The sequence below is a fragment of the Elephas maximus genome, chromosome 5 (genome assembly GCF_024166365.1).
Source record: "Elephas maximus indicus isolate mEleMax1 chromosome 5, mEleMax1 primary haplotype, whole genome shotgun sequence".
Lineage (NCBI taxonomy): Eukaryota > Metazoa > Chordata > Mammalia > Proboscidea > Elephantidae > Elephas > Elephas maximus.
The window spans coordinates 125,092,030-125,115,251 of record NC_064823.1 but is presented as its reverse complement, the minus strand read 5'-3'; the positions used below and the strand labels follow the sequence as shown (position 1 = coordinate 125,115,251).

Here is a 23,222-nt window from a genome sequence, read left to right as displayed (position 1 = left end):
TGACCTATATGACCCAAAACCATGGTCCCCAAACCCCTGCCCCTGCTACTCTGTCCCTCAAAGTGTTTAGTTGTGTTCAGGAAACTTCTTAGCTTTCGGTTTAGTCCAGTTGTGCTGACTTCTCCGGTATTGTGTGTTGTCCTTCCCTTCACCTAAGATAATTCTTGTCTACTATCTAGTTACTGAATTTTCCTCTCCTTCCCACCCCACCCTCGTAATCAAAAGAATGCTTTCTTCTGCATTTAAAACTTTTCTTGAGTTCTTGTAATAGTAGTCTCATAAAAAATCTCCCCTTTTGTGACTAAATTTCACTCAGCATAATGCCTTCCAGCTTCTTCCATGTTATGAGATGTTTCAACGATTCTTCATTGTTCTTCATCATTGCATAGTATTCCATTGTGTGTATATATCATATTTTGTTTATTCATTCATCTGCTGATGGGTACCTAGGTTGCTTCCATCTTTTTACTATTGTAAACAGTGCTACAATGCACATGGGTGTGCATATATCTATTCATGTGATGGCTCTTATTTCTCTAGGATATATTCCAATGAGTGGGATTGCTGGATCATATGGTACTTCTAGCTTTTTAAGGAAGCGCCAAATAGATTTCCAAAGTATTTGTACCATTTTACATTCCCACCAGCAGTGTATAAATGTTCCAGTCGCTCTACAACCTCTCCAACATTTATTAATGCTTTTTGGATTAATACTACCCTTGTTGGGATAAGATGGTATCTCACTGTAGTTTTGATATGCATTTCTCTAATAGCTAATGGGAAACCCTGGAGGCAGAGTGGTTAAGTGCTACAGCTGCTAACCAAAAGGTCCTCAGTTCGAATCCACCAGGCGCAGTTCTACTCTGTCGTATAGAGTCGCTAGGAGTCAGAATCAACTCAATGGCCATGGGGGTTTTTTTTGTTTTGTTTTAATGGCTAACGATGGCGAGCATTTCCTCATGTACCTGTTAGATGCCTGAATGTCTTCTTTGGTGAAGTGCCTGTTCATATGCTTTGCCCATTTTTTAATGGGATTATTTGTCTTTTTGTTGTTGAAGTTTTGCAGTATCTTGTAGATTTTAGAGACTAGACCCTGATCAGATGTGTCATAGCCAATTTTTTTCTCCAAGTCTGTAGGTTGTCTTTTTACTCTTTTGGTGAGGTCTTTTGATGAGCATAAGTGTTTGATTTTTAGGAACTCCCAGTTATCTAATTTCTCTTCTGATGTTTGTAAATTTAGTTGTGTTTGTCTGTTTTTGCCATGTATTAGGGCTCCTAGCATTGTCCTTATTTTTTCTTCCACACTCTTTATTGTTTTAGATTTTATATTTAGGTCTTTGATCCATTTTGAGTTAATTTTTGTGCATGGTGTGAAGCACTCCTCATTTCATTTTTCTGCAGCTGGATATCCAGTTACACCAGCACCATTTGTTAAACAGACTGTCTTTTCCCCATTTAACTGACTTAGGGACTTTGTTAAATATCAGCTGCTGATAGGTGGATGAATTGACACGTAGATTCTCAATTCTGTTCCATTGGTCTATGTATCTGTTGTTGTACCGGTACCAGGCTGTTCTGACTACTGTGAAGGTATAACAGGCTCTAAACTCAGTATTGTGGGGCCTCCCACTTTGTTGTTGTTCTTCAACAATGCTTTATTTATCTGGGGCCTCTTTCCTTTACATATGAAATTGGTGATTTGTTTCACCATCTCGTTAAAAAATGTCCTTGGGATTTGGATTGGGATGGCCTTGTACCTGTAGACCACTTTGGGTAGAACTGACATTTTCACCATGTTGAGTCTTCGTATCCATGAGCAAGGTATGTTTCTCCACTTATGTATGTCTCTTTAGGCTTCTTGCAGTGGTGTCTTGTAGTTTTCTTTGTATAGGTCTTTTCCATCTCTGGTTAGATTTATTCCTAAGTATTTCATCTTTTGTGGGGCTGCTGTAAATGGTATTCATTCGGTGATTTCCTGTTCAAAGTTCTCTTTGTTGGTGTAGAGGAATTCAACTGATTTTTGTATGTCTACCTTGCATCCTGATACTTTGCTGAAATCTTCTATCAGTTCGAGTAGTTTTCTTATGGATTCTTTTGGGTTTTCTGTGTGTAAGACTTCTTCCTTATCAATTTGGATGCCCTTTATTTCTTTTTCTTGCCTTATTGCTCTGGCTAGGACCTCCAGTACAATGTTGAATAAGAGTAGTGATAAAGAGCACCCTTGTCTGGTTCCTGTTCTCAAGCGGAATGCTTTCAGACTCTCTCCATTTAGGATGATGTTGATTGTTGGGTTTGTATAAATGTCCTTTATTATGTTGAGGAATTTCCCTTCTATTCCTATTTTGCTGAGAGGTTTTACCATGAATGGGTGGTGGGCTTTGTCAACTGCCTTTTCTACATCAGTTGATAAGATCATGTGGTTTTTATCTTTTATTTACATGATGGATTACATTGAATATTTTTCTAACATTGAACCATCTCTACATAAAAAAAAAAAATTTTTTTTTTTTTTTTTTCCCCCTCTACATACCTGGTATGAATCCCTCTTGGTCATGGTGAATTACTTTTTTTGATATGTGGTTGAATTCTATTGGCTAGAATTTTGTTGAGGATCTTTGCATCCGTGTTCATAAAGGTTATTAGTCTGTACTTTTCTTTTTTTGTGGTGTCTTTACCTGGTTTTGGTATCAGGGTTACGTAGGCTTCATAGAATGAGATCAGGAGTATTCCACCCTTTTCTAGGCTCTGAAACACCTTTAGTAGTACCAGTGTTAACTCTTCTCTGAAAGTTTGGTAGAATTTTCCAGTGAAGCTGTCAGAGCCAGGGCAATTTTTTTTTTTTTTTTGTAGGGAGTTTTTTAATTACCTCTTCAATCTCTCCTTTTGTTAGTTTTTCTGCCTCAGTTTGTATAAGTGTAGGTAGATAGCGTGTTTCTAGAAATTTGTCCACTTCCTCTAGGTTTTCAAATTTGTTAGAGTACAATTTTTCATAGTATTCTGTTATGATTCTTTTAATTTCAGTTGGGACTGTTGCGATATCGCCCATCTCATTTCTTATTTGGGTTCTTTGCTTCCTCTCCTATTTTTCTTTTATCAGTTTGGCCAGGGGTTTATCAATTTGGTTGATCTTTTCAAAGAACCAGCTTTTGGTCTTCTTAATGCTTTCAATTGTTTTCCTATTCTGTATTTCATTTAATTCTGTTCTAATTTTTATTTGCTTTCTTCTGGTGCCTGAGGGCTTCTTTTGCTGCTTTCTATTTGTTCAAGTTGTAGGGTTAGTGTTTTGATCTTGGCCCTTCTTTTTGGATGTGTGCATTTATTGCTATAAATTGACCTCTGATCACTGCTTTTGCTGTATCCCAAAGGTTCCAGTAGGATGTTTTCATTTTCATTTGATTCTGTGAATTTCTTTATTCTGTCCTTGATTTCTTCTAAAACCTGGTAGTTTTTGAGGAAGGTTTTGTATGGTTTCCTTGTATCTGATTTTTTTTTTTTTTTCCTTGCTTTATCTGTCACTGATTTCTTTTATGGATTTATGGTCAAAAACGATGTCTTGTAAATTTCAATGTTTTGGATTCTGTTAAGGCTTGTTTTGTAGCCTAATATGTGGTCTGTTCTGGAGAATGTTCCATGTGCACTAGAAAAGAAAGTATAGTTGGTTGCTGTTGGGTGGAATGTTCTGTATATGTCTATGAGATTGAATTGGCTGACTGTGGCATTTGGATCTTCCATGCCTTTATTGAGCTTTGTTCTGGGTGTTCTGTCCTTAGCTTAAAGTGGTATGTTGAAATTTCCTATTATTGTGGAGCTGTCTGTTCTCTTTCCAATGCTGTTAGAGTTTGTTTTTATGTATTTTCAAGCCCTGTCATTGGGTGTGTAAATAAATACTTATTACGGTTATGTCCTCCTGGTGTACTGACCTTTTAATCATTCTGTAGTGTCCTTCCTTATCCTTTGTGGTGGATTTTGCTTTAAATATATTTTGTCAGAGATTAATATTGCCACTTCTGCTCTTTTTTGATTGTTGTTTGTTTGATATTTTTCCATCCTTTATGTTTCAGTTTGTTTGTGTCTTTGAGTCTAAGGTGTGTCTCTTGTAGGCAGCATATAGACAGGTTGTGATTTTTAATCCATTCTGCCATTCTCTATCTCTTTATTGGTGCATTTAGTCCATTTACATTGATAGCTATGTGTTTAGTGCTCTCACCTTGATGTATTTTGTGTTGCTGACAGTTTTTTTTTCCACTTTTCTGTGCTAAGTTGTTTTTCTTTATGCATTTTCTTTTCATCTTTTTCTTTGTTGTTGATTTTGTAGTTGCTGAGTCTTTATGTCTTTCTTCTTTTTTATTTTGACATGTAGGATTGTTTGTTTCCTCTGTGGTTATCTTAGTATTTACCTCTGTTTTCCTAAGTTTAAACTAATCTTTTATTTCTTGGTATCACCTTGAGTTTCTCTCCATATGAAACTTCTATTTCTACATTATTTAGTCCTTCTTTTTTGTTTTAATGTCATCTTATACATATTGAAATATCTGTTTCCCTATTTTCAGTATTTTAGCTTTGATTTATTTTTGACTTCCTATCTGAGCTAATATCTGGTTGATCCGTCCTCTGTTCTGTCTTTGGTTGTTATCTGATGTTATTGATTCTCTAACCGGAGGACTCCCTTTAGTATTTCTTATAATTTTGGTTTGGTTTTTACAAATTCCCTAAAACTTCTGTTTATCTGGAAATGCCCTGATTTTGTCATCATATCAGAGACACAGTTTTGCTGGATATATAATTCTTGACTAGCAATTTTTTTCCTTCAAGGCTTTATATATGTCATCCCATTGCCTTCTTGCCTGCATGGTTTCTGCTGAGCAGTCCGTGCTTAATTTCATTGACCCTCCTTTGTAGATGACTTTTTGTGTATCCCTAGCCACTCTTAAAATTCTGTATCTTTGGTTTCGGCAAGTTTGATTATAACATGTCTTGGTAACTTTCTTTTGGGATCTACCTGTGTGGGATTCGGTGAGCTTCTTGGATAGATATCTTCTCATCTTTCATGATATCAGGGAAGTTTTCTGCCAACAAATCTTCAACAATTTTCTTTGTATTTTCTGTTATCTCCTGCTCTGGTATTCCAATCACTCGTAGGTTATTCCTCTTATAAAGTCCTCGATAATTCTTAGGGTTTCTTTTTTCCTCTTTTATTTAGTCTGGTTTTTTCCTCAAATAAATTGGTATCGACTATTTTATCTTCAGTTTCACTAATTCTGACTTCCATTGTTCAATTCTGCTCCTATGACTTTCTATTGAGCTGTCTAATTCTGAAATTTTACCATTAATCTTCTGGATTTCTATTTGCTGTCTCTCTATGGAATCTTGCAGCCTGTTAAATTTGGCATTATGTTCTCCTATAACCTTCTTAAGTTCGTCTATTGCTTTGTCTGTGTGTTTTTTGGCATTTTGCCTAATATTCTTCCTGACCTCTCGAAAAGCTCTGTATATTAGTTTTTTGAATTCTACCTCTGGTAATTCCAAGACCTTATCTTCCTCTGGGAGGTTTCTTGGTTCTTTGTTTTGGTTGCCTGCTAAAGCCATCATGGTCTGCCTCTTTATATGATTTGATGTTAACTGTTCTCTCCAAGCCATCAATAAGTTAGTATATTTACTTACTTTATATTTGCTTACTATGTCCTATCTTCTTGTTTTTTTTTTGTTTTGATATACCCAAATACACCTGTCATATAAGCAACTTTGATTAGTGGTGTTTTTAAAGCTGTCACATCCTGTCATCAGGTGGTTAGAGTTGCTATTAGGTATGTAAGCCCAGGAGTCTATTTACTTTTCTTGTATGGGTTCAGCTCAGGTGTCCCAAGTCGTCAGTCACCAAGTGTGTGGTGCAGGGTCTCACTTACAGTCCTAGATGGCCAGGGCTACGTAAGGCTGATTGGAGGAATTGTAGGTATCTGGTTGCAGTAGTGAGTTACGTGTTGAGCAAGGTAGGGGGATGATGGCTGCCCGAGTGCCTGAGTGGAAGATGCATCCCTGTTCCCTAGAGCACATAGGTGGGTGAGCTTTGCAGCTGGACTTTCAGCACCCAATGCTGTTGGCTATGAGGACTGGGAGGTACCACTTATTCTCGGACCCCTGTGTTGGGTGGTTAGGTGGAGTGGGTGGAGCTACTAGTCCTCAGACCCCTGATGTGGGTAGGTGAGGACCCTGCTTAACGGGTAGGACAGGGTCAAATATCATGCATCTGCCATCCTCCTTAGCTGTTGCAGTTGAAAGTAGGCTTCAAGTATGTACCCTGTTATACTATGCTAATGAGGGCCTATGCTGTTGAAATGGGCCCACACAGGTCTTGGCAGGGGTGAAAGACATTCAAAGTCTGTGGATATCTTATATCTGTGCCTCGGCAAAGGGGCTGTCCCTTCTCTGAGGTCCCAGTTTAGGCCAGCTAGCAAATTATTTTTCCCTTTTCGTTATTTGTATGTTAAATTGTTCCCCCTCCAAAGCCGGGAGAATGGATAGGGGCATGAGATGGGTCCCACTTCAGGCCCAGGGTACATAGCCATCACTGAAACTAGACCAGGACTGTAGCAGAGTGGGAAGGGGATGGGTAAATGGGTGAGAGGTACTTCCCAGAGGGGGAAGGGTTTTTTTAATCCATGAGGTAGGTTAGATGGTTGCACTTAACTTTTGCAGATCTAGCGCTGCTTTCCCCTTGATTGTGCAGACTCTCCACTGCTCAGTTTCTCCCGGTATGGAAAACACATTCCGAGCACTACTGCTTGTGTCAGCCCACGTGCACCAGCTAATTCAGCCTGCAGGGTGTCAGTGAGCTCAGGGCTGGCAAATCCTCACTGCTTCTGAACTGTCTCTTCCTCCCCGTCATTCATTCCGACTCCTCAACTTTGTCTTTGATGTTCAGGGCTCTTGGATTGTCATATATAAATCGATTCACTTGTTCTATCCGGTCTTTGTTGTAAGAAGGATCACAGGAAGCATCTGACTACTCTGCCATCTTGGCCCTGCCTCTGAAGCATGGGCTATTTTTAGGTGTGTTTAATTTCCAAACATTTAGGTAGTGTTGAGATATATTTCTATTATTGATTTAAATTTAATTGTTTTTTGGTTGGAAAATGTACTCTGTGATTCCACTCTTTCAAAATTACAGAAATTTGTTTCATGGCCTAGGAGGTAGTCTATTTTTGCAAATGTCCCACGTACATGTGACAACAATATGTATTCGGCAGTTATGGATGTAATGCTTTACATATATTAAACAGTCTAAGTCTTCTATATCCTTACCGATTTCCTGACTACTGGTCTCATCAGTTAACGACAGCCAAGAGTTGAAAATTCCAACCAGAATTATGGGTTTGTCTAGTTCTTTCGTACTTCTGTCACTTGTTAATTAAGGTATTTGGAAGTTTGGTTTTAGCCACGTATATATTTAAGACTGTAAGTCTTTTTAAGGAATTGATCAAAATGAGGGCATTTTCTCTGATAATATTCCTTGTCCTAAAGTCTGCTTTGCCTTATATTAATATGGCCTCTCCGGTGTTATTATTAGTGTTTGCATGGTACATCTTTCTCAACCCTTTTACTTTTAACTTGTCTGTCTTTATATTTAAAGTGAATATCTTATACAGATAGTCCCTGACTTACAATGTATTCAAGTTATGATGAACTACACTTGAACAATTTTTTTGGTACACCTGATTATTAGTAATACCTACTACATACAATGTGTTGCAGTACATGATTTGCTGATGTTATCATTCTTTTGCCAACTCCAAAGACAAATAGAGTGGGAAATGCTGATAATAGAAGGCAGTAATAATACAAACAAAAAAAGAAAAAAAATGAGTGTTCAACTTATGTCAGAACCAACTTAAAATGGAGTCATCAGAACAGAACTTCATTGTAAGTTGGGGACTACCAGTACACAGTATGTATGTTTTTATCTATTCTGCCAATCTGCCTTTTAACTATGTTTTTAGACCACTAACATTTAATATAATTTTGAGTTTGACTGAGTTTAAGTAAATTACCTATTGTTTTTCTATTGTTCCCTCTTTTTGTTCCTTTTTCCTCTTTTCTTGGCTTCAAATATTATTATCATTATTATTGTTATTTTTTATGATTCTATTTTATCTCTACTATTGGCTTATTACAGAAACCCTGGCAGCTTATTGGCTTATTACAGAAACCCTGGCAGCATAGTGGTTAAGAGTTTGGCTGCTAACTAAAAGGTCAGCAGTTTGAATCCACCAGGCATCCTTTGGAAACCCTATGGAGCCGTTCTACTCCGCCTATATGGTCACTATGAGTCGGAATCGACTCGACAGTAATGGGTTTGGTTTTTTACTGGCTTATTAGCTATACCTCTTCTTTGTTATTGAATTGTTCTAAAGTTTACAATATCCATCTTTTAATTCTACCTTCCAATGATATTATACTACTTCATAAATAAGAGCCCCAAAATATGTATTTTCATTTTCTCCTTGTTGTCCTTTGTGATGCTGGAACAATTCTAGTGCATACATAGGTTATTTTTGTTTTTTAAAAAAAATCTAATTTAAAAAGTAAATTAGATTTTAAAGAAATTAAATGATTTTTAAAACCTTATTTAAATCTACATATATATATATAATTTCTGGTGGTTTTCTGTCCTTTCCATTGATCCATGTCTTTACCAGCTATGATTTTCTTTTAACCTGTAGAACTTCCTTTAGCATTTCTTGTACTACAGGTCTGAATTCTCTCAAACATTTGTTTGACTGAAGAATTCTGTATTTTCCTTTCATTTCTAAAAGATATTTTTGCCGAACAGGGTATTCAAGGTTGACAGTTGCTGTGTGTGTGCGCTTTCTTTCAGCACTTAAAGATTTCTTTACACTGTCTTTTTACTTTCACTGTTTCTGATGGGTCATTCTCATCTTTGTTCTCCTATAGTTAATATACTCCCCTTCCCCAGTGCTTTAATTCCGCCCCCCCACACTGGCTTTCAGGAAATTGATTACGATGTATATTGAGTGGTTTCTTTTTCCCAGAGGTCACTGAGGCTCTTTTGATTTTTAGTCTTTTTTCTGTGCTTAAGTTTTGATAGTTTCTAATTCCATGCCTTCACTGATCTTTTCTTCTAAAGAATCTACTTGTCTGTTAAACCTATCCAGGGAAATTTTCTTTTCAGCTATTGAATTTTTTATATTTGTAAGTTCTACTTGGTTCGTTTATAATTATTTTTCTTCACGTTTATATTTTCCTTTACATCACTGAATATATTTAGAATATTTAAAATCACTGTTTCAGATTCTTTACTAATTCTATTACCTTTGTTATTTCTGGGTCTGTTCTTTTTTTTTTATTGTCTTGCTAATTTTTCCTATTACTAGTAATTTTGACTGCATGCCAAACATTGTGAATGTTAAGGTGCTGAGAATTTGAATCCTGTTGTCTTCCTTTAGATAATGTTGATGTTTCTTTTGGTAAACAACTAAATTACCTGTGGAGTAGTTGATTCTTTGGAGTCTTTTTTTTTTTTTTTAAGCTACATAAGGTAAGAATGAGGCATCAGTGGTTCCATGGTACAATTCTCACCTTACGTGCAGTGGACTCAGGTTCGAATCCCATCCCTCGGTGGAGGCTTGTGGTTGCTACGATGCTGAACAGGGTTCACTGGAGTTTCCAGCCTAAGCTGGAGCAGCAAGAAAGGCCTGGCAATCTATTTCTGAAAATCAGCCAGCGAAAACCCCATGGATCCCAATGGTCCAATTCACAATCAATCATAAGGATGGTGCAGTATGGCGCGGCATTTCTTTCCATCGCCATGAGCTGGGGGCTGACCGAATGGCAGCTAACAACAACAAGGTAAGAATACAGCAGCCTTTATCCTGGGACTGCTTTAGCCTTAACCATAAGGCGTTACCTTTCTGAGGTCTCTACTAAATACTCTGTGTGTTTAATGAGATTTGAAAATATCTTAACCCCATAGGGTCACTATGAGTGGAAATTGACTCAAAGGCAATGGGTTTTTTTGTGTAAATTCTGAGAACCATTCAGCTCATACCATGCTGGGAATTGTATTTGACTGGCCTCCTGGAAACTGACACTATACATATTCAACCAAAGACACAAGGGAACTCATATGCAGATTTCTGAAACTCTCTGTGAATCTCCCTCTGTGCTGGTAAGGTACCCTGCAAATTCCAGCTCCCTGGAACTCCTCTCTCTACCTCCTCAATTTAGCTAAAACCAGCATGTTTTACTTTGAATTGAAATAAAGAAATTTTTGAAGTAAGATATACTTTAAAATCCAACTTTTGTTAAATAGTCACATATTCCTTTTATCCTAATTCTCTTTAACATAAAATCACTTATAAGTTTGTATGGTTGCCTTTCTTTTTTTTAAGACCTGTGGGAGTGGGGGGATAAGGGAATCTCTTTTTTGCCTTAGCAACATTCAGATTAAACCATCTTTAAGAATTAAATCATCAGAAAGTTACAAAAGCAGTCAAGCTGATATTGTAGGCAATCAGCTACCGTTTAATTTGCAATTACATGCACAATGTAGAAACTACTTTAAGATACTGCAGTCTCCAGAGTACTGCTAATAAAGCAGTTGCTATAAAACAACCTAAAGAGGAAAAAAAAAAAGGATCATATGTAATAAATTGATATGAAATAAAGAATCTTAAATCTAGGGTGTTAATCTCCCTAATTATGAAAAGTAATGTGTTTTATAATTTCAGAACATATTGATAAAGTATTTATTACTCAATTTTAGCATCCTTATGTCTGGAATTCCCAGTTAAAACTGAAACACAGTCAAGCTTGGAAGCCATCATGTGCGTTATACTTTACTACAGGTCAACCATGGAATCTAAAACAAAACAAAAACACACCAATCTTCTTTCGTTTGTTTCTAATAACACAAACTGAGTTATCATACCATGTTTATTATAAGCAAGAGCCTTTCAGCAGAAGCTTAACGATATGCTTCTTTGGCAAAAGGGCACACAACCAGCAGCTATGGAATATGAAGATGCTGAATACAGTGGCTTATTATCAAAAAGTGATCTAAAGTACAGAAATATTTTTCAAATTTTAAGGACTGGTTGCTGTAATCTACTGAACATTCCAGTCATGTGGAGATATGACTTACTCTCCAGGAAAATGCCTTCTGACCTGACAGTCCTCACCATGCACTGATTGACTCACAGATATTCAAAAACATGATTTTCTTCCTCACAAAGAAATTCTGACTAAGAGCTAAAGAAAAACCCAAAATCTAAGTCCCAATAACAGCATCAAATAGCATGCCAGAAACCCTTAAGTGTAATCAAGAAAGCTTTATTTTCCAAAATAATAATTTTCAAAGTATACAAAGAATACACATTAAAACTACACCATCTGGAACACCTTCTGTTTAGAGATTTTTAGAGCAAAAATGCTCTGTGTGTGGAAAATATTATTGCAATATTTTTCTGTCTAAAGACACTCATGCTATGCATATAAACTACCAGGAAGATTACAAACTATATCTAAATAGTGACTATATTCAGTGGATGATTATCAATTTATGGACTTTTCCAGTTCACAGGGTTCCTTCTCCTATTTGCCTTTAAGAAACATTAAAATAGTACTTAATCAAAGGTAGACTAGGACAGGGAAAAACATGTGAAATTAATTCATTAAAGTTATTTACAATACGCGATTCCAGGTCAGGCCGTTACCAGCAAAAAATCAAGGTAAAAACTTACAGATAACATGAGTCTGTTACTTTCTCTCTCAATGATTTACACTATCTCTACACGCCATCAACATGAATAACTGGAAGTTGTTTTATTTCCTAAAGTCACAATTTTATCTGTCATTGACAAGTTTAACACAATCACTTCAGCTTACAGTCATTATTTCCCAAGGGGCTAAGAGATCAAAAGAGATGAAAAGGAGGGCAATGCAATGAAGTTTTCTTATTTTGACATGGTATTGAAACAGCTCTTAAACACTCACATCTAAAATTAACTGATTGGTGTCTGAGTACTGGGGAGAGAAACACATATTCCCTATTTTAGTGAAAAATATTACCACCCACACAGTCACCCAGGCCAAAAGCTCAGAAGTCATCCTTATCTCCCACTGCACAAAGGAAATGAAAACTATCACACTGGTACTCCTTCAACACCCTACCACCAGATACAGAAAGGTACTAACCATCCAAAACTATACACCACTTCCTTCTTTCTTCCTGTTCCACTGAAGGGCCTTGCTCTCATAATTCCTCCCTTTTACTTCCCTTTTTACTGCTCCCATCCCTAAGAACTTAAAACGCACATGTTCAAACCATCTTAAAAGAAACTGCACACATCTCCCTTTCTTTGTCTTTTCCCTCAATAATCCTATAGACCTACATGCATCTTTGACAAGCTGACCTCAGCAACAGTCTCAGTTTATTCAGTTCCCAAGTTGAATTGTGGTGTTGGTAAAGAATATTGAATATACCATGGACTGCCACAAGAACGAACAAATCTGTCTTGGAAGAAGTACAACCAGAACGTTCCTTGGAAGCATGGACGGCAAGACTGTGTCTTATATACGTTGGATGTGTTGTCCCTGGAGAGGAACATCATCGTTGGCAAAGTACAGGGTCAGCAGAAAAAGAGGAAAACCCTCAATGAGGTGGACTGACACAGTGGCTCCAACAATGGGCTCAAGCATAACAACGGTTGTAAGGATGGCGCAGGACCTGGCGGTGTTTTGCTCTGTTGTGCATAGGGTCGCTATGGGTCGGAACCGACTCGACGGCACCTAACAACAACAGCAACCTTAATACAATTTGGTTTCTGTGTTACTACTCCTGCTCTCCCCAAAGTCACCAAATGGCTGCTGAGTTCCTTATCCAATGGGGTATCTGTCCTTAGGGGACCTGTACCCTAGGCAGCATTTGACACCTTTGACTGTTGCTCCTTGAAATATTCTCTTCCCATGCCTTGTGATAGCACTCTTTCTAAGTTTCTTGCCTTACTCTCTGGATAAAGCAGCCCAGTCTCCCAACAAAATGACATACATTTATCAGGGTTCTATCCCATGACTTCCGCTCTTCTCATTCTATTTACTATTCAAAAGTGGTATCACCTCCCTTCCATATACTGATAACTCCAAAATCTCTATCTCCACCTCTTTAACCCTTTCGTGAACATCGGCTCATTAAAAATAACTTCCCCTTAGCAACTTCTTGTTGGATGTCTTAGAAGCACCTCATATTCAACGTATCCAAGATCATACTCATTATATCCCAAGCTCTCTCCGGGTCCTGATTCTTTTCCACTACTCCCTATCTGAGATCTATTTTTCACAAAATTTATACATATATAATATACATATATACATACGAGTGTGTGTGTGCATATAAATAAATACATATATAAATAATGAGGCCGATTCTGTACCAGACAGCGTACCATATGCCAGCACGACTGTATGCTCTTTCTTCTTTCAGGGTCTGTGACCTAGTGAACTCACCATCCACTAGGTGCATCTTTTTTTTTTTCTTTTTCACACTGCTGATGCTCCTTCTCTCTCTGCTCCATTCTTAATTTTATAGTAATCATAGGGATACATATATACACAAACACATACACATATATATTTCTAACAGAATACTTTTTAAAGTTTTTCAAAAATTTTTATTTTCTAATAAAATAATGGAACTTGAAATTATGCGAACTTATATATGCAGGTTCCTAGTACCTTTACTGACTTTTCTTGAGGATGATCCATACAAATTCATTGGTAAATTTACACTTGTTTAAAGAAAAAAAAAATCTTTAGGTTGCTAAGTTAGGAAATGACCTTATTTTTATTTCAAACTGAATGATTTCCTCAATATCATATAGACAATCAAAGGCCAGCTAAGTACTTAAAACAGTGTCTGGCACATGGTAAAGTATACGCAATCTCATCACTGTATTTTTTGTTACTATCAAATTATTATCGGTTTGGAGAAAACAGGAAAATCAAGTAAAATAAAGAGATAAGCATTCAGTAAATAAAGTTGTTTTCAAATGGTGCATAATGCACTGTAGCTATTCAAAGAGATTTAAGGAAAATGGCCTGATTATATACTTGTCCCTGTACTTCTTCTGCTCCCACCCTAGCACGTTCTTTGCTCTTCACTTTTCTAAAAACACTTTCGACATAACTTGTTAGCAACACATGTAGATGAAACACTTTTAAACTATTATCGAAAACATGATCAATCAGATGTGACCATTACTTTGGAATTCCAATACTTTCTAACTATTCCATAAGCTCAGAATGTATCTGTATTGCAAAGATTTCACCCACTGATTCCTGCAGTTGAGGAGAAAGGTCAAGATATACAGAATAACAAACACAGTCTTCTCATTCCATGCTTTGCATTCATGACGAATACACTGCATGAAGAACTAGGCAAAAATTAATCAAATTGAGTAATTCTAACTCACGTTTGCTACATTTTAACTAAAATGTATGTATCACTACAAACCCTGGTCATTACTTCATAGATAAAAATGGTAGAAAAATACCTTGGATATAATAACCTGATAGAAAAATTAAAATGATAAAATAACAAATTCAAACAGTATATTCCTGCTTGTGTTTAACAACTTTTGTGAGCTTAGACACTAAGTCTATATTCTTGGCCATCTTTTCCTGTCATGGAGGTAGCGGGCAGCAGGTACTCCGTAAGTATTAATAAATAAGCACAGAAACTGCATTTTGTGCTAATATTTTAATGCCATAATTCTATCTCATTATTATTTCGGAGGAGTCGTAGGTGGTGCAAACACTCAATAGCTGGCTTGCTAATTAAAAGGCTGGAGGTTCAAGTCGACCCAGAGGCACTCCAGAAGAAAGGGTTGGAAATCTACTGAAAAATCAGTGAGAACCCTATGGACGGCAGTTCTACTCTGACACACATGGGGTTTGCCATAAGTATGAATCAACTCATGGCAACTGGTTTATTTCTGAACATATAATTAACAGGACTCTAATAAATATAGCTTATTTTTTAATAGTATAGCGGAAACCCTGGTGGTGTAGTGGTTAAGTGCTACGGTTGCTAACCAAAGGGTCAGAAGCTCAAATCCGCCAGGCGCTCCTTGGAAACTCTATGGGGCAGTTCTACTCTGTCCTATAGGGTCGCTATGAGTCGGAACCGACTTGATGGCAGTGGGTTTGGTTTTGTTTTTGGTTAAGAGTATATCGAAACCAAAAATCAGAATGTAAAGTATCATTAGCCTTCATAAACCCAGATATAAATATGTTAAAATGTAAAATCCTAATTATGTCTGTAAACAGTTAAAAAACACAACCTGACACAAACATAATCAGCAATATGCTGGCTGTCTAAAGCTACTGATGTCTTCTCATAAAGATGAAGAAAAGACAGGTTCAGGTAACTGTTGAAAGTCATTATCCTTGTCAGCAGCAAGGAAAATAACTAGAGAAGGCATCTTTCTCTCTCTACATATATATACATACATATATGTATATATGTACATATATCTTGCACATATGTATGTGTGTGTGTATATACACATAAATGTGAAATGTTGGATAATGAGATAGTCGTTAAGTGAGGAGGAGGTGTACATCTAGCCATCTTCTGCCTGGCATCTGCAGCAGCATCCTAACTGAACAAAAGGGTTAAAGAGGTGAAGATACAGATTTTGGAGTTATTTGTATATAGAAGGAAGGCAGTGAAATCACTTAGGCGGAGTATATAAGATGGTAAGGCAGGAAGTCATAGGTTAGAACCCTGATAAATACATGTCATTTTATTGGGGGAAGTTGTTGAGGAGTAGCTGCCCTGGGAGACTAAACTCCTTTATCCAGAGAGCGAGGTTAGAGACTTACAAAGAGTGGTATCACAGAGCACGGGAAGAGAGTATTTCGAGAAGTCAAGAACAGTCAAAAGGATCAAGTGCTGCCTAGGGGAAAGGTCCCATAAGGAAAGCCTATTTCACTGGTGGCATGAGTAGTCCTTTTAAAACATCTAGCTTTCAAACTAAGCAGCTTCCCATCACCCTTAGAATAAAATTCAAATCCTTACACACCATGACCTGTAAAATACTGTATTATCTGGGTGGCCCCAGGCTTCCTCTGACATTTCCAACTCCCTTACTCATTTGAATATTCCCAGCTAAAAGAGCTTCCCTGCAGACCTTGAACATGCTGAGCACAACTCTGTCTTAGGGTTTTTTAATGAACTTGACCCTGTGTCTGCAATGCTCTATGCAGACTTCTGTAACATTTGCTTCTTCACTTTGTGCAGATCTCTGATCAAGGATACCTCTCTCATGCCACCCTATCTAAAACACGATACTTTCCCATCAGGTCCATTCTTTCTCTGTTTACCATGCTTACATTCTCTTCATAGCATTTAACACTGAGTGACATAATACTACATAATTATATTTTTGTCTGCTTATAATCTGTTTCCCACTAGTGTGTATTTCATGACATCAATGACCTTGTCTAATTCATCTTTGTATCCCCAGTAACTATAACAGTAACTGATGCACAGTAGATGCTTAATAAATATTTACTGAATGACTATATAAATTCCAGAAATCAAGCTTTAGCTATGGATGATCCACATGCAAAATTAATTCAGGATATTATTTGTATCCACCACTACCTACCTAAATTAAAAATGTATTTATAATTACCAAAGTGCTTCAAAATACTTGTATGTGAATGTCCCAAAGGATCTAGGTCTATAGAAAAATACAGTAATTGATCACATTGATGAGTATGTCATGAGTCAGAATTGACTTGATGGCAATGGGTTTTGGTTTTATATATACATACACACACATATGATTCAGAAAATTTCCATCAGGTTTTAAAATAATGGGTTCTTACCCAAGAGAAAAACCAGAATATTATAACCCAGAACTGTTCCAATAAAGAACAAAAAGCAAACATTCATCACTTACCTCCCTTTTTCTACTAAGAGCAGTACATCCAATTTTTCCCCATTTTGAAGCATTGTGCTGATTGCTGGGAGGGTAAGAAAAAAATACGAACATATTTTTAAAGAATTCTGGGATGAAGAACAACTTTACCCAAAGAATTTGGTCTTTGTTCCTGATTCCTAGGAGGTAATTTCTAAACTCTTGGAATTTTGAGGGACTGGATTATCTTTAAGGAGCCCTGGTAGCACAGTGGTTAAGTGCTTGGCTGATAACCAAAAGGTCGTGGTTTGAATACACCAGTTCCTCTGTGGGAGAAAGATGTGTCAGTCTGCTTCCTTAAAGACTATAGCCTTGAAAACCCTATGGGGCAGTACTACTCTGTCCTACAGGGTATTGCTATGAGTTGAAATCAACTCAACAGCATAGGTTTTTTGGTTTTGAATTGTCGGTATTATTAGTACATGTCTCCAGACCATACCTGAGAGTTGATGATAATGAGATGACTCAGGATGAAAGCTAGCCAAGACAAAAACACACACCACATGATATCAGCCCAATCTCCAATAAGTGGAGACAGCTGGAGACTGAGTTCAATCACATGACCAATCATTCAATCATGCCTAGGTAATGAAACCCCAATACAAACAGTGGACGCTGAAATTCAAGTGCGTTTTCCAGTTGGTGATAAACATCACTGAACCAGAAAGATAATGTGTCCCTAGGGACACAGAAGCTCCTCATTTGGGACCTTCCTAGACCTTGCCCTATGCATCTCTTCTTTATGCAGTTCCTGATTTGTATCCTTTATCATAAAACTGTACTCATAAAAGTGTAACACTGTCCTCAGTTCTGTGAGTCATTCTAGAAAATTATGGAACTTAAGAGGGAAGTGGGAAACCCAAATCTGTAGCTAGCTGGTCAGAATTGCAGGTAGTTCTGGGAACCCCTGAGCTTGCAGCTGGTATCTGAAATCTTAGGCAGACTTGGCACTCTGTAGGACTGAACCCTTTAAGTATGAAATTTAGACCTAACTCTGAGTAGTTAGAGTCAGAAGAACTACATTACAACTAGTGTCAAAATAGAATTGGACTGAAAGATAGAAGGATATTACACTAAATACCTGTGAAGATACATATTCAGGAGTGAACCATCCTAATTTTATGTAAAAAAAAAAAAAAAAAACTTCCATTTTCACGTGTCATAAATAATTGTGAGCTAAAGATGGGGCCTGGGGGGAGAAGACATCTTACTTAGTTCTTGCAGTCTTCTTAAGTGCATTCTATCTTCCTGAGCTTCTTGCATTTGAAGGCAAAAGCGCAAAGTAGATTTGTCCATAGCAAACCAGCCTTTTCTCCATTGATCTAGGGCATGGCAGTCTTTGTAGTAGAGTTGACCAATCAAATCATAGTCAGCTTCTGTTAAGTTTTCAGCGACAAAGGGAACAAAATGCTGTTAAAACAAATACAGAAAGGTAATAAAGACAGTGAAAATAGGAAATCTCTTCTTTTTTACACATATGAGGGAGGATGGAAAAGTTAATCTTTTAAAAAATATTTTAAAGATTTATAAATAAACCAAAATTTCAAAACAATTATCTAAACTTGCTATCAATCTTAAAACTGAACAGCTATAATGCATTTCAAAAAGGAGCCCTTTTAACTGTTTTTCTTCTTTGTGGATATTACAGACAGGGAAGGGAGTTGAAATAAGAAGGCATTCTCTTTGTTAATTTGTGGCATCTTTCTAAAATGTCAACCTTCAATGTATTTATACCCTTTAGTGAATCTATTCCTTTGTGTAAACCATGAATAAGATATCTGCCTACAAAAAGACATACACAGAAATAACTACAATACTGAAAAGATTTTAATCACCAAAAGATTTTCTTAACTGAAACAATGATTTCTTCATAGTCCTACATTAATTCCTTCTCTGCTAAAGGCACTAGAAATGTAGCTCTTCACCTCTTTTGACAATGATCTTTAAAAATCTAATGAAGTATAGACCAGAATGCTGTACACAATTTTCATGGAAACTTGAAGTTCAGTCACAGACCCTGGGTTAAGAATTTTCTCTGGATTTATGATGTTGTTGTTGCGTGTCAAGTTGATTCTGACTCATGCAACCCTATAGGACAGAGTAGAACTGGGCCATAAGGTTTCTTAGGCTGTAATCTTTACAGGAACAGACTGCCAGGTCTTTCTCCCCTGTCGTCACTGGTGGGTTTGAACTGACAACCTTTCAGTTAGCAGCCGAGTGTTTAATCATTGAGGCACCAGGGCTCTTTGGATTTATGATAGTAATACAATATTTAAATACCTTGGCTATTGCCTCTGTCCATTTTCTTTGTGCTTGAGATGTTTCAGCTCCAAAAAGAAACACACGTTCTGAGGGTAAGTAGATCTCAAAGGTAAAGATGGGCCTACAGGTCACATGAATAAAATGATACCATCGGTTATGTGTGTTTCACTCTTAAAAAATTAGGAAGGCAAATAATGCAAAGTTCAAACTGTTAATTAAATTTCTTAGGAAAATGAGATAATGCAGTGAAATCTATTTATCTATCTATAGCATTACTCTGTTGATAGTTTGCATTTTATCCTAGTGATCTAAAGGAGAACATGCTGGATCAGACACAAGGAATATCCTTTTGATGACTGAAGTCACTCTATCACCTGACTTCTGATACACTAGATGCATCATCAGTTGTCTGACATGACAAAGTGCTCTCCTCGGTCTCCTCTTGTCTCTAGAACCACTTCTTCTTGGTTTACTTTGACCAACTGGCCAGTGCCAACACTGTGCAAACTGTTAGCCCTTAACGCCAAGCCAACTGTTTCCTAAAATATGCTAAGTATATACACCCCTATTACCTCAAAAACTCAAAACACCCTATGCTAAAATTTCCTTATTTCTCTTCATTTCTTACCCTAAACCTGTTGTATCCTTTTCATGTCCTGATTTTAAAGCATCACATCTACCTCATCAAGTAATTTAAAACGAAGGAGTTTTATTTATTCTTCTACTTAACATCCATTCTTTATCCAGTCAGTCATTTAATCTTATTAATTCAATCATAAGATTCTCTCAAGCTCACGGTTCCTTTCCTTTTTAAAAATCTCTCCCTCTAGATAAACTCTCATCAATCATAGCCTCTCTTCCATCTCTTACCTACCACTTCTTCCAGATATCTTACTAAAGTACAAATTTGCATAACTCCTGGTATAACTGAGTTATGCAAATTGTTCAAACTCTAATATCCTATTCTAAGGAAATTCAGAATCTGGCTGCGACAATTATTTTTAACTTTGTCTCACTGTAGCTGCTCTCCTTGCACATCTAACTGTACCAGTTGTATTTCATCAACAATGTTATATTTTTGAATGTTTGTATGTTAATATTAATTTTAGGTTATATGTATTTATTAATTAAGCAATTAATTAATTAAGCAATAAAAGAAATACACTTATTTTAACATTCCATGGTAAAAAGCAATAAAAGAAATACTCTTAACATTCCATGGTAAGCCTCATTAAATGATTATGCACCTAGAATAAAAGCACAATTACAATTATGCAAAAGACAAACCAACTAGTAATCAGTTTTGTTCCCATAAAAAAAACCAATTAAATTTACTAGAAAACAACAGTCATCTCAGCTAATTCATATAAGTCATTATATAATGTTGATATATTTAATGTAATTTTATGTAAATAGCACAGCTTTGCAAGTGCCCCCACTTTACCATATAAAATTATTATTAAAATACTATGCTTCTATGTAATTAATTTTTTTAGATTTTAATATTTGTACTTTTTCATTATTTATATCAGAAAATTTGTTAGGAAACTTTCACACCAAAGATCCCAGATGGTCTGTTTCAAAATGTCCTCACAAAAATTCTATTAAACTATTTTGTGAGTCAAATATATTAAACAAATAATACTTAACTTTTAATTGCAGCTTTTTTAGACCATTAAGATGACAAAGTAGATCTTAACAGAATTTAGTATTCCCATATACTCTTAAATATATTTAATATTTTGTTTATTTTAACATAGAGAAATCATCATCTTTTGTGGTCTGTTTCAACAATGTCTCTCCCTAAAAGAACTCATCAACTTTGCAACTGATTCACTATTTTAGAAAATGAGTAAATCATAAAAATTTCAGGACTAAAATGTTCAAGAACAGAATGTTACAAATTCACTTAAGATTAGCTGGGAACATGTTAGCCGTTCATACTACCTAGTATAGTATTTTAATTTTCCTACTTTTCACTGAATTCTCTAAGGACCATGCAGCAGTTGCAAAATAAGCAGGCAGCAAGGGACAAACTCTTCTACGAGAAGCAACTGAAAAACTGAACTGATAACAAAACTCTTACCACCTGGTGTGAAAAATATCTGAAAATACTTTTCACCTCTTAACTGTTTAATGTGAGACCTACCCAGTACTTAAATAGAAGTCCTCTTTGTGTATAGCCAGGCAGATAACGTCATTGATATTAATGGTTCCATTAGGTGTGGTAGACTTATCGTGTTCGTAGTAACTCAAAAAACCTCCTTCCAAGACACACCACTTTTTATTTGTCTCTGTGAATTTAAAACAAATCAATTAAATAAGTTGAAGTATATTAATTTCCTATTTTGTGCACAGAGTATGCAATAACTGCACAAGGTATACATCTGTCAAACTATCTGCTCTCAAAAAACTTAACTATGTAGCAGCCAGGGATCTATAAGACAGAAATAACTATGGCACAGAAGACCAGAGAAGCAGGCAGATCCATAAAGAAATTGTTGCAAGACAACTTTTAAACTGCAAAGACTGATGTCCCCAGAGTATCAGAAAGTTAAAAAATGTACTGTAAAAAGTGAGACAGTGGCTGCTGTTAGGTAGGTACGCAAAGGAAGAATGTATAAGAATCTGTAGTGCCCCTAACGTTTTGTTAAAAAAAAAAAATTTGTTAGGGGACTTAAAATTCATCTTGTACAGGGTCCATAAGCGAAATCTATCCCATCGTCTGTTTTTGTAAATAATGTTATACTAGAACACAACCACTTGTATTTGTTTATGGATTGTCTATCACGGCCTTCTCCAGCTACAAGGACAGAAATGAGTGCTTGCAGCATAGATCATCTGGCCTGCGAAGCCTAAAATATTTACAGTCTCACCCTTTTTTTAAAAAAAGTTCACCAAGTCTTGATTTTGTAGGTGAGATGGTGAGCCATTTTAATGGTTTCAAAAGAGGAGTACAGTCAGATTCGAGTTTTACACACTCTGCTTGCTGTGAAAAATGGATTTGAGAGGAGGAAGTGAAAGGCAGGGAGGCCAATTAGGACACTGCTGACAGGACTTAAGGGAGAGGTAAAGAGGACTGAAATCAGGACAATGGTGGTGGGGAACCATGGGGAAAAATAAAGGCAGGAGAGGGAAGGACAGAGAGACAGAGACAAACACATACACGTGCATATGTGTTAAGGAGATAAAACATTGATTGGATAAGGGCTTAAGGGCGAACTTGTTAATTATTCTATCATTTTTAGCCTTGATTACAAGGTAGGCAGTGATACCTACTTTTATTTAAAAGAAAACAAATTAGGAACTGTTCTAGTGAACATAATTTGAATTTTCTTTTAGATACACTGAATGAGAAGTATCTGTTGGAAATCCAAGTAGAAACACATATCAGGAAGAACAATTCATGAATTTGTATATTGTGGGCCAGGTAGCTGTCTTCCAAATTTCTTGGTATAGATGAGTGAGCACTTACAGTGCTGCATCCATTTGTTGAAACATCTCAATTGATATTCCGTCAATTCCTGAAGCCTTATTTTTCTCCAGTGTCTTCAGTGCACCTTGGACTTCTTGCTTCAGTACCATCGGTTCCTGATCATATGTTACCTCCTGAAATGGTTGAATATCAACCAGTTCTTTTTTGTAGAGTGACTCTGCGTATTTCTTCCATCTTCTTTTGAGGCTTCCTGCATCGTTTAATATTTTCGCCACAGAGTCCTTCAGTATTGCAACTAGAGGCTTGAGTCTTTTTCTTCAGTTCTTTCACCTGGAGAAATGCCGAGCGTGTTCTCCCATTTTTGTTTTCTGTCATGACGTTCTTTGCAAACATTGTAACACTTTGCCTTCTCGAGCAGCCCTTTGAAATCTTCTGTTCAACTCTTTTACTTCATCATTTTTTCCTTTCACTTTAGCAACTCAACATTCAAGAGCAAGTTTCAGAGTCTCTTCTGAAATCTATTT

At 36.6% G+C, this 23,222-nt stretch overlaps 1 protein-coding gene across 4 annotated transcripts in view; it reads right to left on the bottom strand.

The window, feature by feature from the left end:
• The window catches only part of ARAP2 (ArfGAP with RhoGAP domain, ankyrin repeat and PH domain 2), a 247,799-nt gene that overhangs the window by 85,950 nt on the left and 138,627 nt on the right, over positions 1 to 23,222 (bottom strand). For all 4 annotated transcript variants that reach the window (XM_049886379.1, XM_049886382.1, XM_049886381.1 and 1 more), the window contains exons 16-19: positions 21,412 to 21,556; positions 19,281 to 19,383; positions 18,212 to 18,410; positions 16,983 to 17,046 (exon numbers count right to left, since the gene is read on the bottom strand). In XM_049886379.1, the coding sequence (XP_049742336.1) occupies positions 16,983 to 17,046; positions 18,212 to 18,410; positions 19,281 to 19,383; positions 21,412 to 21,556 (511 nt within the window). The remainder of the gene's footprint in view (positions 1 to 16,982; positions 17,047 to 18,211; positions 18,411 to 19,280; positions 19,384 to 21,411; positions 21,557 to 23,222) is intronic.